Source organism: Pygocentrus nattereri, chromosome 1, assembly GCF_015220715.1.
Source record: "Pygocentrus nattereri isolate fPygNat1 chromosome 1, fPygNat1.pri, whole genome shotgun sequence".
Classification (NCBI taxonomy): Eukaryota; Metazoa; Chordata; class Actinopteri; order Characiformes; family Serrasalmidae; genus Pygocentrus; species Pygocentrus nattereri.
Window position 1 is genome coordinate 3,724,174 of NC_051211.1, and position 16,454 is coordinate 3,740,627.

At 42.2% G+C, this 16,454-nt stretch overlaps 1 protein-coding gene across 3 annotated transcripts in view; it reads right to left on the bottom strand.

Moving 5' to 3' along the window:
* Window positions 1–8,464: 8,464 nt before the first annotated feature.
* LOC108410498 (retinoic acid receptor beta) overlaps window positions 8,465–16,454 on the bottom strand; it is a 297,200-nt gene continuing 289,210 nt past the window's right edge. For all 3 annotated transcript variants that reach the window (XM_037546495.1, XM_037546517.1, XM_037546532.1), the window contains 2 exons: window positions 12,861–13,019; window positions 8,465–11,040 (listed from right to left, as the gene is read on the bottom strand). In XM_037546495.1, the coding sequence (XP_037402392.1) occupies window positions 10,817–11,040; window positions 12,861–13,019 (383 nt within the window). In that variant the 3' untranslated portion in view covers window positions 8,465–10,816. The remainder of the gene's footprint in view (window positions 11,041–12,860; window positions 13,020–16,454) is intronic.

The window sequence follows — 16,454 nt, forward strand, 5'->3', positions numbered from 1 at the left end:
AAGATTAGAGGTGAGCAGTCCGGATCCAAAAAGTAAAAACCCTCGCCAGGATTTTGTTCCAGCTACCTGAACACCTTTGCTGCTGGTTTCAGCAAATTAGAGAAGTCAAGCAGTTGGAACAAAATCCTGGGGAGGGTTTTTACTTTTTGGATCTGGATTACCCACCAAGACTTCTCACAAATGCCTATTACAGGAGCTAATCTTACCTTACAGCGCTTGATCCTGGAAGTTAAGAAAACCTACTCACTCGAAGTCGACAATCAACTGTCGTGTCTGTTACCCAGCAGCTGGTCGTACACACACAGCTGAAACCTAAACATGTAATCAGTGAACTTGTAAAGAGGAGAATTTCCACTCTGTAAAGTCTTCCAGGTTTCTCAAACACTAGGGGGCGCTCCAGATTGAGTCCAAAATGAATGGGTTGATGTGGAGCGTTTGAGCAAAATCATAGTTCATAAATGCTGAAACAGTTTTAATGTGAAAGAATACAATCATCTCCTGAACACAGAGCGGCATAAAACACTTTAACACCACTGTTATATTTCAGTGAGATTTCTTTGGATTTTTAGTGAAATCCGTCCTTTTATTGTCTAAAATTAAAGAAACGTTCTGGGAAAGTGATTAGAAACTATTTTAACTTTCAGTTTTCAGCCATTGAGCTCCATTCACTCCTATTCGTTGAGGTCTCGCTCATGGGCGCCCTCTGCTGTTCAGCAGGCCTGTTTTTGATATAATGGGGGAAATAGGAAGTGGCCAGACTCCTCATAAACCGGCTTTGATGTAATCAAAGTAATCAAGCTAGTTAGCCAGACAGCTAACATTAGCTACTATTACTGGTGTAAAAAAGGTCAAATAAAACTGTGATTACCTTCGTGTGTTGATGATGAAATATTACAGTGATGGTGGTGAATAATGAGGAGACCTAGCTGTCTGTTTATTAGGAGGAGTAACGTTAACGCGCTTGGCTAAAGCGTTTGGGAAATGGAGACTGAAACTGTGGAGCAGAGGCTCTGATAAACAGCACAAGGCACTGATACAATATTCACAACTTTCAGTTAATCGCACTTTAGTTTACTTTTTAGTACTTTCTTTAGTTTAGTTTTTTACCTCAATTCCGGTAGCTAATGTTAGCTGCCTGGCTAACTGGCATGATTGATTGCGTGTTTACGTTTCAGCTGTGAGTGTATGGTCGGTTGCTAGGTAACAGGCATGACAGTTGATCGTCAACTTCAAATGAGTAGGTTTTCTTAACTTGAGATAAGATAAAGCGCTGTAAGACGAGATTTGCTTCTGTAATAGGCATTTGTGAAAAATCTTATATTTTACTCGTTTGAAGTCGTCAATTAACTGTTGTGACTGTTACCTAGCAACCAACCATACCTGCACAGCTGAAACAAAAACACATAATCAAGTTAGCAAATAAGCAAGTTAGCCAGGCAGCTAACATTAGCTACCGTTACTGAGGTAAAAAAGCTACAATTAAACTAAAGCGCGATAAACTGAAAGTTGTGAATATTTTATCAGCGCTTTGTGCTGTTTATCAGAGCCCCCACTCCACAGTTTCAGTCTCCATTTCCCAAACGCTTTAGCCGAGCACACTAACATTATTCCTCCTAATAAACACACATTCAGCTCCGTCTCCTCATTATTCACCACCATCACTGTAATATTTTATCAACATCAACACGAAGGTCATACGAGGGACGGTGGAGATCGAGCTGGGGCTTAAAACGCTGTTAGAAAAAAACTCGTAAGTCAAATCACCATTTTCTGGGTAGTTAAATGTAGCGTTATTATGCTACTTATAGAGAACTGTGCTGCCCATCACTGCATAAAACAATAGAAACAGACGGTTGAAACAGAAGTCAAGGCAGATCTGGAGTTTATCTTACAGTTAAATAAATATTTAGGATATTTTGGCAACTTTCTGTAATAATCTGGAAATAAGATAAAAATATAGACTTAACTATTATTCTGTAATGGCTTCTATCCTACTTTCAGTCTTACCTGAAGTTGCCATGACAACAAAGCAGATAAAATATGATCGCAGGGGTGTGTGGAGTCAGTACAGCTTAGAACAGATCATTTCAGAGGATTATGGTTCAGTTATGTTCCCTGACTAAAGGTGCTGACCCTTGAGGGTCCCACCCCAGTGACAGGAGGGGGACTGACCCAGTGACAGTTTACGTTTATTTCTGAGAGCGCAGTGTAAACTGCCAGGTCATGGCGCTAGTACAAAAGTCCAAAAACCTCCCACACATCTTTATTTTAAAATAAATATATTTTTATTATTTCGCCAGGAGTTCATGGTAAACAGTATATGAACATACAAAGCATTGTTAATGTACAAACAGGACACTGATGAAAACAAACCAAAAATAGGAATGGACAAAAATAGACAGATATGTTCTGCATCTTTTTTCCGCGGCTGTGTTGGCGAAGCCAGGCCACAGGCTGAAAGGGTTAATCAATAAAAGTCTTCCATCAATTTTGTCCTCCTTATTTAAGCCACAGCGCCCTCGCTGTTCCAACCCTCGGGTCCTGCGATGAGAGCAAAACGCCGCATGTCTCAGAACACAACCACCACACTGAACGTTCCTCGAGAAGAAAGGCTTCGGTTTCAACTTCAGAGATTTTCTTTTTTTAAGATGTACATTTTATCAACGTTCCCTCAACGTTAGGAGATTGTTCCAACAGACGCTCAGTTGAGTCCAGTCAACTGTCTCAGCTGATTGAATCCGAACCGGTGACAGTGTGTCGGCATTATAGTCCACAAAATAAAAGGTACAAAATAAAAATAAAATAAAAATAGCAATAATAAAGCAACTTTGCTCTGAATGCACTGTAGTGCCGTGAGCTCTGATCGAGTCCACAGCTTTAATCTCTTTAAAAGAACTGTTCTTGTTTTTGTTTACATTATCTTTTCTACTGTGGTGAGCGTTTTATAAAGGCAGTCTATGAGATGATGCCATTCAGGTCATCCAGAAGGGCAACAGAGCGCGCCCACACAGACTTTTTACAGAAGAATGTAAAAAATACACACCGTCTGCATGAACATCTGCCCTGATGTGGCAGCAATTATGACAAATACAGCAACTATAACACATTCAACGCTAAAACCAGTGACGAGAAACAAAAAAGCAGGCCTGCTCAGCACTGGCAGCCTCTCCGAAGGCTAGGATTCGCCACACTGAATGAATCTCTACCCGAATACACGACCAGCTACAGACATATATTGAGAAAAAAAGTCTTCTGATAGTGATAATCCATGATGACCATGATCATGGAAACAATCTCTCGCTGCAAAAAATGTTCTTGGCAAGTGAACTCAGCCAGAATGTACTCAGGATGTATCAATAGTTCTCAGTATGAGGCTGCTGTAAGAATATAACCATCATTTTGTGACCATTTCTTGACTTTGTCGCCTTGTTTTAGTCAGAGAGAGCAGAGCAGAGCCCAACACTGGTACAGTGAACCCGACAGGCCTGGGTAGAACCCGCTGCTGGTCGCCTCGTGTTCCTAGATCAGTGTCACCTGTGATACACCACAAAAAATGGTCTTTTTTTGCTTTATAGTATTTTTTTATGTATACTTTTATCTTGTGCTTTTTATTTGTAATTATTAATATATTCCCTTTCAGCTATTTATGATTTATTATTTTCTGTTTTTATTCTGGATGATCTTTTTCCTCTTCATCCTCTGTTGTTTCTACTTTGTGTTGTGAAGTTATTTGAGCTGCATTTTTCAGATATGCTACATAAACAGTATTACTACTATTATTATTATTGTATAGAACGAATTGCAAAAAGGTTCTATATGGAACCATATAGTACACATTCTCCATCAATCTGAAGAACCATTTCACCATGCAGAGACGCAAAGGGTTCTTTAAGTGTTTTTGGTTCTATTCCTTTTACTAAAGAACCCTTGAAGAACCACCTTTAAGTGTGTACTTTGTTTTTGTCACTAATCATATTTATTTGTCTGGTTCAAATGACAGAACTCTACTGACTGGACAGGTGTTTGCATAGAGTGTGTTTACATGCACTCAATAATGCGAGTAAATCTGATTTTGGCAGTAATCTGATCAACTCGTCTACCTGCACTTGAGTGATCAGATAACGGATAAACTCCAGGTCTTCATGAGTCAGACAGTAATCAGATTTCTGCTTTGTGACCATAACGTAAAACTAAAACTTCATTCTGCAGCTTTTTTTAAACATCGCACCGCTTTACCTGAAAATATGAACAGACATCATCTAGACGATGAATATTTAAATCCCTTATTTCATGTCTGGTTTTGCTTCGTCTCGTGGTATCCACCATCTGATCTGGTGCAGACCGAGCAATCCGAAAGAAATCAGAGTGAGAGTTGACAGCACTGAGAAATCTGATTACTGAGCTAAAACCCAGCCTCTTTATCAGATTTCTAGACCTCACTTCAATCTAAGAAATCAGAGTGAGAGTTCACAGCACTGAGAAATCTGACTACTGAGCTAAAACCCAGCCTCTTTATCAGATTTCTAGACCTTACTTCAATCTAAGAAATCAGAGTGAGAGTTCACAGCACTGAGAAATCTGATTACTGAGCTAAAACCCAGCCTCTTTATCAGATTTCTAGACCTCACTTCAATCTAAGAAATCAGAGTGAGAGTTCACAGCACTGAGAAATCTGATTACTGAGCTAAAACCCAGCCTCTTTATCAGATTTCTAGACCTTACTTCAATCTAAGAAATCAGAGTGAGAGTTCACAGCACTGAGAAATCTGATTACTGAGCTAAAACCCAGCCTCTTTATCAGATTTCTAGACCTTACTTCAATCTAAGAAATCAGAGTGAGAGTTCACAGCACTGAGAAATCTGATTACTGAGCTAAAACCCAGCCTCTTTATCAGATTTCTAGACCTTACTTCAATCTAAGAGATCAGAGTGAGAGTTCACAGCACTGAGAAATCTGATTACTGAGCTAAAATCCAGCCTCTTTATCAGATTTCTAGACCTTACTTCAATCTAAGAGATCAGAGTGAGAGTTCACAGCACTGAGAAATCTGATTACTGAGCTAAAACCCAGCCTCTTTATCAGATTTCTAGACCTTACTTCAATCTAAGAGATCAGAGTGAGAGTTCACAGCACTGAGAAATCTGATTACTGAGCTAAAACCCAGCCTCTTTATCAGATTTCTAGACCTTACTTCAATCTAAGAAATCAGAGTAAGAGTTCACAGCACTGAGAAATCTGATTACTGAGCTAAAACCCAGCCTCTTTATCAGATTTCTAGACCTTACTTCAATCTAAGAAATCAGAGTGAGAGTTCACAGCACTGAGAAATCTGATTACTGAGCTAAAACCCAGCCTCTTTATCAGATTTCTAGACCTTACTTCAATCTAAGAAATCAGAGTAAGAGTTCACAGCACTGAGAAATCTGATTACTGAGCTAAAACCCAGCCTCTTTATCAGATTTCTAGACCTCACTTCAATCTAAGAAATCAGAGTGAGAGTTCACAGCACTGAGAAATCTGATTACTGAGCTAAAACCCAGCCTCTTTATCAGATTTCTAGACCTTACTTCAATCTAAGAAATCAGAGTGAGAGTTCACAGCACTGAGAAATCTGATTACTGAGCTAAAACCCAGCCTCTTTATCAGATTTCTAGACCTTACTTCAATCTAAGAAATCAGAGTGAGAGTTCACAGCACTGAGAAATCTGATTACTGAGCTAAAACCCAGCCTCTTTATCAGATTTCTAGACCTTAGTCTGATCTAAGAAATCAGAGTGAGAGTTCACAGCACTGAGAAATCTGACTACTGAGCTAAAACCCAGCCTCTTTATCAGATTTCTAGATCTGAGTGTGATATTTACATGACCATTTGAATAATCAGATAACTGTAGAAATCCGACATTTCGAGCACTAAAGCCGCTCAGTGTTATGAGACCGTTCACCTGTAGACGTGAGGGCTGATCATATTGTTCAAATACTTATATAATAAAATATATAATATAATAATTATTCAGTAAAAAGCAAAATACATCTGCTCTGGCCTGATTTTATCCAGTGAAGTTCGGCAACCGGCAGTAATTTTTGCTCATTTCAGGAAATGCAGTTATAATTGAACAGCATAGAAACCTACAGCATCCTCATAAAGGGAAATGTGACACATATGTGACCAGATTTGGGATGATTTCTCCTGCTAAGATAGATTTTGCAGCACACGAGCCAAAACTGGGCCTCCGTCCCGCCGAACAGCCAGACGCACTAAAACACACGCAGATCTGCTCAGACGTACGAGGCGAGGATGAAGACATTCATCAGCTGTGAGACTCAGCAGAGCGGCGAGGCCGTCCGTGCGCCTGCGTCTCAGAGAGAACCAGAGATGAAGAAGCAGGACAAGAAGAGCTGCTGCTGTTCCTCGGCAACCGAGGAAGAAATACAGAATAAACAAACACTGCAAAAAAATCTAACATCTCTTGGCAAGTGAAATAATCTTGAATCCAGCCAGTATATAATACGCCTCTTTATAGGACTTATCTGTCTATGAAATAAAAGCCTCTTATTCAATATTAAATTTAAGAGCTAAGCTGTAACCAGCGTGTGGTTGGTTGGTGTAATGGGTAACACCTTTGCCTTCTACGCTGTAGACTGGGGTTCAATCCCCCACCTGGGTAAACACCCTACACTATACCAATAAGAGTCCTTGGGCAAGACTCCTAACACCGCCTTCGCCTTCCTGTGTAAAAAAGGGTCAAACTGTAAGTCGCTCTGGATAAGAGCGTCAGCCAAATGCCGTAAATGTAACTGAAAATAAAAAATAAAAATATAAATCAAGAATGGGTATTGATATTTGTCCATCTCTCTGTCTGCCCGTCTTTAAAATGATCAGCAGTATATGGTTCATTCTTCATTAGGAGGGGAAACCTTGATACAGATAGAGACACAGACAGATAGACAGACAGTCTTACAGTGACCTCATAATGATAGATATTAGATATAAAGTCTAGATTTATGATTATTTCACTCACTGAAAGTTTCTGCAGCAACACTGAGATTCATTCAGATCTTACTGCTCACATTCAGACACGGTTTGACTGAAACAAGACACTTTGTTCCCTTATGATGATGATATGGATGGGGGGGGTGGGGGTTGGGGGACGGAGGAGTGGGGGGGTGGGGGGGTTATGCTCATGGTGCAGTAGGCTGGGGGGGACGGCCTGATGGGAAAAGTCTCTGAGGGAGTCTGACGGTCCGGCCCTGTCCGATCATCTCGCTCTCCCGCTGACCCTGAACACGTCTGCGTCTGTCCTTAGTGTAGTTTTCTCAAAGTCAGACAGGAACGCGTTCATCAAGAAAATGATTGTTAGCAATTTAGAGGAAAATATAGGCAGAAAGTTACAGGCTTCAGACGTCCAAGGTCTCAGCTGTGGTCTCCGCGAGACCAGCCAGGGTTTTCCTGGTCTCGTATAAACATTTCATCCCCGTCAGCTTTAAGTGCCATTCTAATTTCCAAAAAACTTAAGAGTGCTGAGACGGAACGCTGTTTACAGACGGACCGCGGAGAGGTCGGGATGGACTGACCGCTGCGTTTCTGACCCACAGACTCCTCTCAAGCTCTTAATTCATAACCATGCAGATTGGGCAGAGGGTCTGTAGGGCTGAGTAAAGTCACTTTGTTCCGTTAAGAGGTATTTTACAGCTTAAACCTGAGAACACAGAGCTTTTCAGGATCCACACACTGCAGGTTTCTGTTCAGGGGCCGAGAATCTCCTTAGCATTCAGTCTCTCAGTCTGAGGAGCAACCGACAGCACTCCACTCAGAAAGGAGAAACATCTCTCCATCCACAGACCGAGAGAGAGAGAGACAGAGAGACAAAGAGAGAGAGACAGAGAGAGAGAGACAGAGAGAGAGAGAGACAGAGAGAGAGAGAGAGAGAGAGACAGAGAGAGAGAGAGAGAGGGAGGGAGACAGAAAGAGAGAGAGAGAGAGAGGGAGGGAGACAGAAAGAGAGGGAGACAGAAAGAGAGAGAGAGAGAGGGAGAGAGAGAGAGGGAGACAGAGAGAGAGAGGGAGAGAGGAAGGGAGAGGGAAGAGAGAGAGAGAGAGAGAGAGGGAGGGAGAGAGACAGAAAGGGAGGGAGAGAGAAAGAGAGAGACAGAGGGAGGGAGAGAGAGAGACAGAGAGAGAGGGAGGGAGAGAGAAAGAGAGAGAGAGACAGAGAGAGAGAGAGAGAGAGAGAGAGAGAGAGGGAGGGAGAGAGAGGGAGGGAGAGAGAGGAAGAGAGAGAGCGAGGAAGAGAGAGAGAGAGAGAGAGAGAGAGGGAGGGAGAGAGAGGAAGAGAGAGAGAGGAAGAGAGAGAGGGAGAGAGAGAGAAAGAGAGAGAGAGACAGAGAGAGAGAGAGGGAGAGAGAGAGAAAGAGAGAGAGAGACAGAGAGAGACAGAGAGAGAGAGAGAGAGAGAGAGAGAGAGAGAGAGAGGGAGGGAGAGAGAGGGAGGGAGAGAGAGGAAGAGAGAGAGAGCGAGGAAGAGAGAGAGAGAGAGAGAGAGAGAAAGTTTACACTCTGCCTGGTGCAGAACAGCCGAAGAGGCCACATTTGAGAAGATTGCAATGTCCCCAAGTTTTACTGCCAAAAACAACAACAAAAAAGACACGTATGTAAAGAAGGACTGTGATTCGGGTCTTTAAGACACGGAATCGATGTGCGTTTGTGTGATCCAGCCGCTGCCGCCTCACTGACTCCCGGCCACAGACACGCAGTTACTGCATCAGACTCAGTTACACAGCTGAAGCCTCGAAGAAACCTGAGGTTCTGGGATCCTACAGCTTTATAGGATAATAATATTCAGAGTTACACTGTTTTAAACCTCATCAGCATCCATGAGCCAACAGCTAGACTGCTGATTAATGTACCCCATTCCAGCACCACACTCCCTGTTCCAGGTTTTACCACACCCGCCTTCTGTTTGGAACTGAAAAGATAGTATAAAAAAGGTGAAGGGGTCTATGTTGGTACTGATATTGGATCATTTTAAACGAATCAGTCCTAGTTAGGGCAGCAGGGTCAGGATGGGTCTAATATTTGTAATAATTTCAAATAATATTTATAATTTAGTGTCTTTCATGTGTTTATTTACCCCACACAGTGTGAGCTCTGAGCTACAAAAGGCTAATAAAATCAGTCGATAAATAAAATCCGAGTTGGCCGTAAAAATCCATGATTGGTGCGTCTCTCGCTCTGACCACAAGTCCTCATTTTCTACCAATTTTCCTTCATTTTGACCAGTAACTGCTTGTCTGTGGCCTGTTCCACCAGACCCCCTTCACTACCCACGAAAGGTGATAGCTGGTGGTCCGCGCAGCCTGGGTACATGTATATGTGTTTATGCAGACTTTTCTCATCTAGACACATGAAAGTAGAGCTTTCTTAAAAAAAAATAAACAAAACAAAAACAAAATGCAATAAAACAAAACTGCATTAAATATACGAATGATATATAAAATATTAGACTTCCGTACTGTCTATATGCAAGAACATTCTATATAACTGTACTTTAAAGGACTTTATAATGAGCCCCGCTTTTAAAGATGTGCAGTTGCACTTTTTGTCCACTAGGGGCGGAAAAGCACTGTTGAATATGAACACTGGACACGTAAACCACCGAAGTCGTGCGGCTTCCTATGAAAACCTCGGTTATTTTTATGCAGCATTTGAAAACGGCAGCTGCCCTTTAAATAGCGTGAGGCCTCAATGACCAATAGAAATATTCCGATATTTCGGAATATCGTGGAATAAAATTTCTTTAAATTAACGTAAGTCTAACAGCACTGAGCAAAACTCAGGCGTTTATTACATTTCCAGTTAAAATAACCAATCAAAACAGGTTACTCACTTCTCAGCACCAGGAAAAAGGAAACGCTAAACTAAATATAATATCAGATTTCAAATAAACCTGCTGAGATTTTTCAGTTCAGTTGTGCAAGTTGCGTTGGCATTTTCTGCTTCTCACGATCCAAATAATCCCAAGCACGGTTTTCCAGGTGGTTGTTAGGAGTCGTACTTTCTCTATATCTCAATGTCTGAACTCTAATTTGAAAAACGTCCTTATTCTTATATTTAATCTCCTCAGAAACATCTGAAAAATGAATAACGTAGTTTTTTTTTACTGGAAATCAAACAAATGGCTGTCTCTGCACAGCAATGTAGAAAGTTACAATTTCCGAGATGCGTTTTAGTTTCGCCAGCGACAATATTTCCGTTCTCAACAGCACCACTTCTCCCCCTGGTGGACAGATGTCTTCTGTGCATCTTTAAACGTATTGTATCGCCTCAAACGATAATGTTTAAGTTTAAGACAATGAAATAAGCACCACAAAATTTATCTTACAGAGATCTACCCATACAATGGTATGTACAATGTATGCCAGCATGTAAGAGAAAGACAGAAGAGAGGGAGCGCAAAAATCACTTAATCAAACTCAGAGCCCGTCATGCAGGTTAAGGAATATACAGATGCCTGAGGGGTTTCACCTCCGTGGTACAGGTGGGCATCCGGGACGCATATGCACTTTCGAGTGTGCTGTAGATCGAGTCCCGCAGTGCCGATGCCAGTAAGAGCTCATTTCCGTTGTTTTTTTGTTTGTTTACACGTGAATTGCTGGTCCTTTTAGGCCAGTTTTTATCTTAACTGATGAAACGTGAATAAAAGAAAACAACAAAACAAAACTAAGAAAGATCATTCTGACTGGCGATGGTCCACCTGTACTGTGCAAAGGAATGTCTGAGGCCGTAGTTCTGGATTTGAGGTTTTAGGTGCTGTGGTTTCAGGGCTCCTCGCTGGACGATGAAGCGGCCGCGCCGCCGTCCGACGGCTCCGGCTCAGGCGAGGCAGCGGCGGCCCGTTTCGGATCGGCCGAGTTCTTGCCCGGACTGTTCCCCTCCGCGGAGCTCTGTCCATCCTGACCTTCCGAATTCTCCAGCATCTCCTGAATGAGGGGCGGCATGGAGCCAGGAATCTCCATCTTCAGAGAGATCACACGCTCGGCACCTAAAAAAGAGAGAGAGGGAAATTAAAGGGCCGGTATGATGAAAAGCTTTCAGGGTCTATGTAAACATTGTAAAGGTTCCCAACAAGCCGTTCGCTTCCCAGTCAAATAGCACTGCACTCTCAGAAATAAAGGTACCAAACTGTCACTGGTGGTCATTGGGGTGGTTCCCTCAAGGGTCCATCTCAGTACCTTCAGGCTTTTATTCTACTGTTCTGTTTTAAAACATTCGGTTATGAAAAGGAACAAATACCAACTTTTCACCTGGAGGAACTGATTAAAGCTCCACAATCAGACCTTAGAACCACTGTAGAACCTTTGAGGGAACATTTACACTGTTTGTACCTCAAAGAACAAAAATGTACCTGCACAGAACCTTCATTTCTAACAGTGTTCTAACAAAACCATCTCAAAGCCACAGTGACAAAAACAGCTTGTTTAATTTTAAGCTCTACTGAATTTATAGTACATAAGATGACAAACATTATGAGTGGATATAAGACAATTGTAGGATATGGGCCCTTTAAGGTAATTTTAGAACATAAAATCACAAATTTTATGAGTGGATATAAGACAATTGTAGGATATGGGCTCTTTAAAGTAACATTAACTTGGATTAGGTTTATATTTTGACTCACTGTAGATGCTCACCTTGTCTTTAACTTACAACCATTCAAACAATTGCAACCAATGTTTTCCACAATATAAATACTATTTGTTTCGGATATGAATGCAAAAGTTTGGGCAGCCTGGCCAAATTATATGTTGTTAATTAAGTGTATATTTATAAGTTTCACATCTTCTAAAGAGAACACTCTACTGCACATTTGAACATTTACTTTAATAATTACTATTTATTTTCTGAACTTAACATATTGAGGAAAAAAGTAAAACAGAAAATGTGGCAAAAAATGCCATATTTAATATTATATAAACGAGGGGTTTTCAGACTTTTGTACAGGGCTGTATGTATGAAGTGATGCTAGTAGAGCTCCACTTTATCAGATGAGGCAGAATAAGGCTGAGATTTCACACAATGAAGAATAAAATAACAATAAATTACTGAGACATGTAATTCCCAACTTTTGAACATTCTAGTGTGGCCACATACACCGATCAGGCAGAACATCATGACCACCTCCTCGTTTCTACACTCATTGTCCACTTTATCAGCTCCACTTACTGTATAGCTGCACTCTGTAGTTCTACAGTTACAGACTGTAGTCCATCTGTTTCTCTGATACTCTGTTACCCTGTTCTTCAGTGGTCAGGACCCCCATGGACCCTCACAGAGCAGGTACTGTTTGGGTGGTGGGTCATTCTCAGCACTGCAGTAACACTGACGTGGTGGTGGTGTGTTAGTGTGTGTTGTGCTGGTCTGAGTGGATCAGACACAGCAGTGCTGCTGGAGGTTTTAAACACTGTGTCCACTCACTGTCCACTCTATTAGACACTCCTACCTTGTCGGTCCACCTTGTAGGTGTAAAGTCAGAGACGACAGCTCATCTGCTGCTGCACAGTTGGTGTTGGTCATCCTCTGGTCCTTCATCAGTGCCCACAGGACGCTGTTGGCTGGATAATTTTGGTTGGTGGACTATTCTCAGTCCAGCAGCGACACTGAGGTGTTTAAAAACTCCAGCAGCACTGCTGTGTCTGATCCACTCAGACCAGCACAACACACACTAACACACCACCACCACGTTAGTGTTACTGCACTGCTGAGAATGACCCACCACCCAAACAGTACCTGCTCTGTGAGGGTCCAAATGCTTTAATTAACACAGAGGTTGATCCCCGTCTGCTTTCCGATGTTTGTCCGTACCTTTGGCGCTGATGCTGCGGAGGTCTGTGATCTTCATGAGGGTCTTGGGGAACATGTGAGGCTTGCTGGGCCTGCGCTTCCTCACGTAGATCTTCAGCGCTTCCAGAAGAGGCTCCTGCAGCTTGTCCACCTTCGAGGGCTCCTCCAGGTCCTGACGGTCTGTTTGACCACACAGGAAAAAAGAGGCCTATAATAGCAGCTTTTTAAAAGCACAGCTACCGTTACCAGTGAGCAAAAGCCCCCACACAGCACAGTCCGAGAGTCTGTACTGCAGAAATTTGGATCTGAAATAAAACAGTCACTACAGAGTTACATCTGTGCTGAGAAAACTACACAGGAATCAGAACCGAGAGTAACTGAATGAATCAACATAATCGTAAATGCAGTTGTCACGTTAAACACTTCGTGGTAAATCCTTTGCAGTCAATCACTGGCTGAGATTTGGAAGCTGTAGCTATTATTATTTGTTTTGTCCATCTGAGTTTACGTGACCAAATCATAAGGCAAATTATTCAGTAGCTGCACAAAATGAATGTACATTTTTATTTTATTTATTTTTTTTTTGTACAACCCCAATTCTAATGAAGTTGGGACGTTGTGTAAAACATAAAAACAGAATACGATGATTTGCAAATCCTTTTCAACCGATATTCAACTAAACACACTACAAACACGAGATATTTAATGTTCAAAAGGATAAACTTTATTGTTTTTTGCAAATATTCACTCATTTTGAATTTGATGCCTGCAACACGTTCCACAGAAGTTGGGACAGGGGCGTGTTTCCCACTGAGTTACATCACCTTTCCTTTAACACTCAATAAGCGTTTGGGAACTGAGGACACTGATTGTTGAAGCTTTGTAGGTGGAATTCTTTCCCATTCCTGCTTGATGTACAGCTTCAGCTGCTCAGCAGTCCGGGGTCTCCGCTTCATAATGCGCCACACATTTTCAATGGGAGACGGTCTGGACTGCAGGCAGGTCAGTCTAGTACCCGCACTCTTTTACTACGAAGCCACGCTGTTGGAACACGTGCAGAATGTGGCTCAGCATCGTCTTGCTGAAATAAGCAGGATGTCCCTGAAAAACACCTGTATGTACCTTTCAGCATTAATGGGGCCTTCACAGATGTGCAGGTTACCCCTGCCATGGGCACTAACACCCCCCCCCACACCATCAGAGATGCTGGCTTTTGAACTTTGAGCTGAAAACAATCCGGACAGTCCTTTTCCTCTTTGGCCCGGAGGACACGACGTCCATGATTTCCAGAAACAGTGTGAAATGTGGACGCGTCAGACCACAGGACACTTTTCCACTCTGCGTCAGTCCATTTCAGATGAGCTCGGGCCCAGAGAAGCTGGCGGCGTTTCTGGGTGTTGCTGATATGTGGCTTCGCTTTGCATGGCAGAGTTTTAACTTGCACTTGTAGACGGAGCGACAAACTGAGTTCACTGACAGTGGTTTTCCGAAGTGTTCCTGAGCCCATGTGGGAATATCCGTTACAGAATGATGTGGGTTTTTAATGCAGCGCCGCCTGAGGGATCGAAGGTCACGGGCATTCAATGTTGGTTTTCTGCCTCGCCGCTTACCTGCAGAGATTTCTCCAGATTCTCTGAATCTTTTGATGATATTATGGACTGTAGATGATGAAATCCCTTGCAGTTGCACATTTGGGGTTGTAAAAGCTCCTCAAATGATCAGAACGTGTGTTTTATGATCTCCACATTTCACTACATGCTTACAATTTACTGCTGAAAGCCAAAAATCTCGGCCGCTCTTTGTGTTGTTCTCTAAAAGTGATGTTTCCAGAGCAGATCACTGAAGAGACGCCGTCTGTTTATAGTTTAGAGCCCAGATTTGAGGAAAAACGGGTCGACTTTCAGTAGAAAAACAAAGTTCAGCTTCTTTTATTATAAGGGTTTAAAATGACATCACCGTCTATTAGACTGGAGAGAAGAGCTACAGCCTCACACGACGCCCAGCTTCTGAATGGAGCTTATGGAATATGAACGTTATGAAGAACATGACCAAGTGTGTTTTGGAACCACCGGTGGTCTCATGGAGTTGAAAAGGTTACGATTATTTCAAGTTAAATAAGCTCATTTAACTTGTTTCAAGTGGTTTTTACTTGTTTTAAGTAATATTATTGACTGAAATGGTCCTATTCAACTGGCAAACTGGCATCATGCCTTGAAACAAGTGAAATTATTTCATAATTTAAGACTTAAGATGTTGTTTGCATGCAAATTACATGTATATACGTTGACCTCTTAAAATCTCAGGTTTATTACATACTAAGGCTTATTATTCAGTAACTACGGGGACTTCAATGCAGACCGGCTGAGCTATTCTTAGGCTATAGAAGTGTGTAATGAAACTCTAGGCCCTGACCATTTAAGGGATTAATACATCCTCTAAAGAGAACACAATGAAATATGATTAAATATGATAAATATGACAAATATTTCTTCACAAATTTCTATTTATTTCTATTTACATATAAAACATAAAATATAAACTGCATCATAACTTCTGGACATGTTTTGTTAAATTCAGTGATTTCACGTCACGCCATTCGAACAAGGGCTCGTGAACCTTTTCCATGCCTATATGTACGAGGGAGTGAAAGGTTTGCAACTTTACCAATGTTTAAAAACATCAAACAAGTTTTTAAAAAGGGAGGAAGGTAGTTTTCTATGAAATTGGGCCCTTTAACTCCAATGTGCCACTAGGTGGCAATGTTGCTACGAAAATGGGCACCAATCAGCCCCCACTTTGTGAGGGGGCAGAGGTGCCATCACAGACTCTGCGCTGCTTTTCTTAGCTCTCCTCTGGATTATGCAAGAGTGTGTAAGAGCAGGTGCAGCGCTGAGCCTCGGGACCTCCGAGTCCAATATACAACACTCTCACAGACACAACCGAGTGTGTGTTCTGATACTGTAAAAAACTTCAGACTCGCCCTCGGAGGCAGCGAGACATGCTGAGGGGTCTAATTTCCTGCGCAGGAGGGATAGACGACATGCACACAGACACCAAGACAGCAGCCAGGTTAGACTCAGTAAGAGCAGACGTCATATTCCCCATCGTGCAGGTGCTGAGGACCCCCCACACACCTTCTGCAGCATAAGAGCCCCCTGTCTTTACTGCACCGTGATATTAGAATGATTTAGTCAATCTTGTTGAGTTTGCAATTGAAAATGAGGGAAAGGGCAATTCCACCAATGTTACAAAATTCCTGCATGATTAAGTGGGTAAGGCGTAAACAGAGTCATTCAGAGCGGGTGGGTGTGAAACGCTCTGCTCTAGAGAAACTTACTGAGTCACAGTGGTGGTGATAGGAACCAGACGTCCACCTCTAAAATCTCCCTCACAGAAAGACATCACATGAAACGGTTATGAATGCACTGCCTGATGGCTGAGACGCTGTTTTACGATAGTTTCACAGCACAGTTTTGGCCTAAAACATAATTTGTTTTAAAAGATTTATTTATTTCACCCCCCTCCTACCAGCGCTAGGAGGGTGAAGGCAGCGCAGGCTTCCTCCGAGACCTGCGAAGCGCCACTGCATATTTTCGGCAGCCGAACACACTCGAA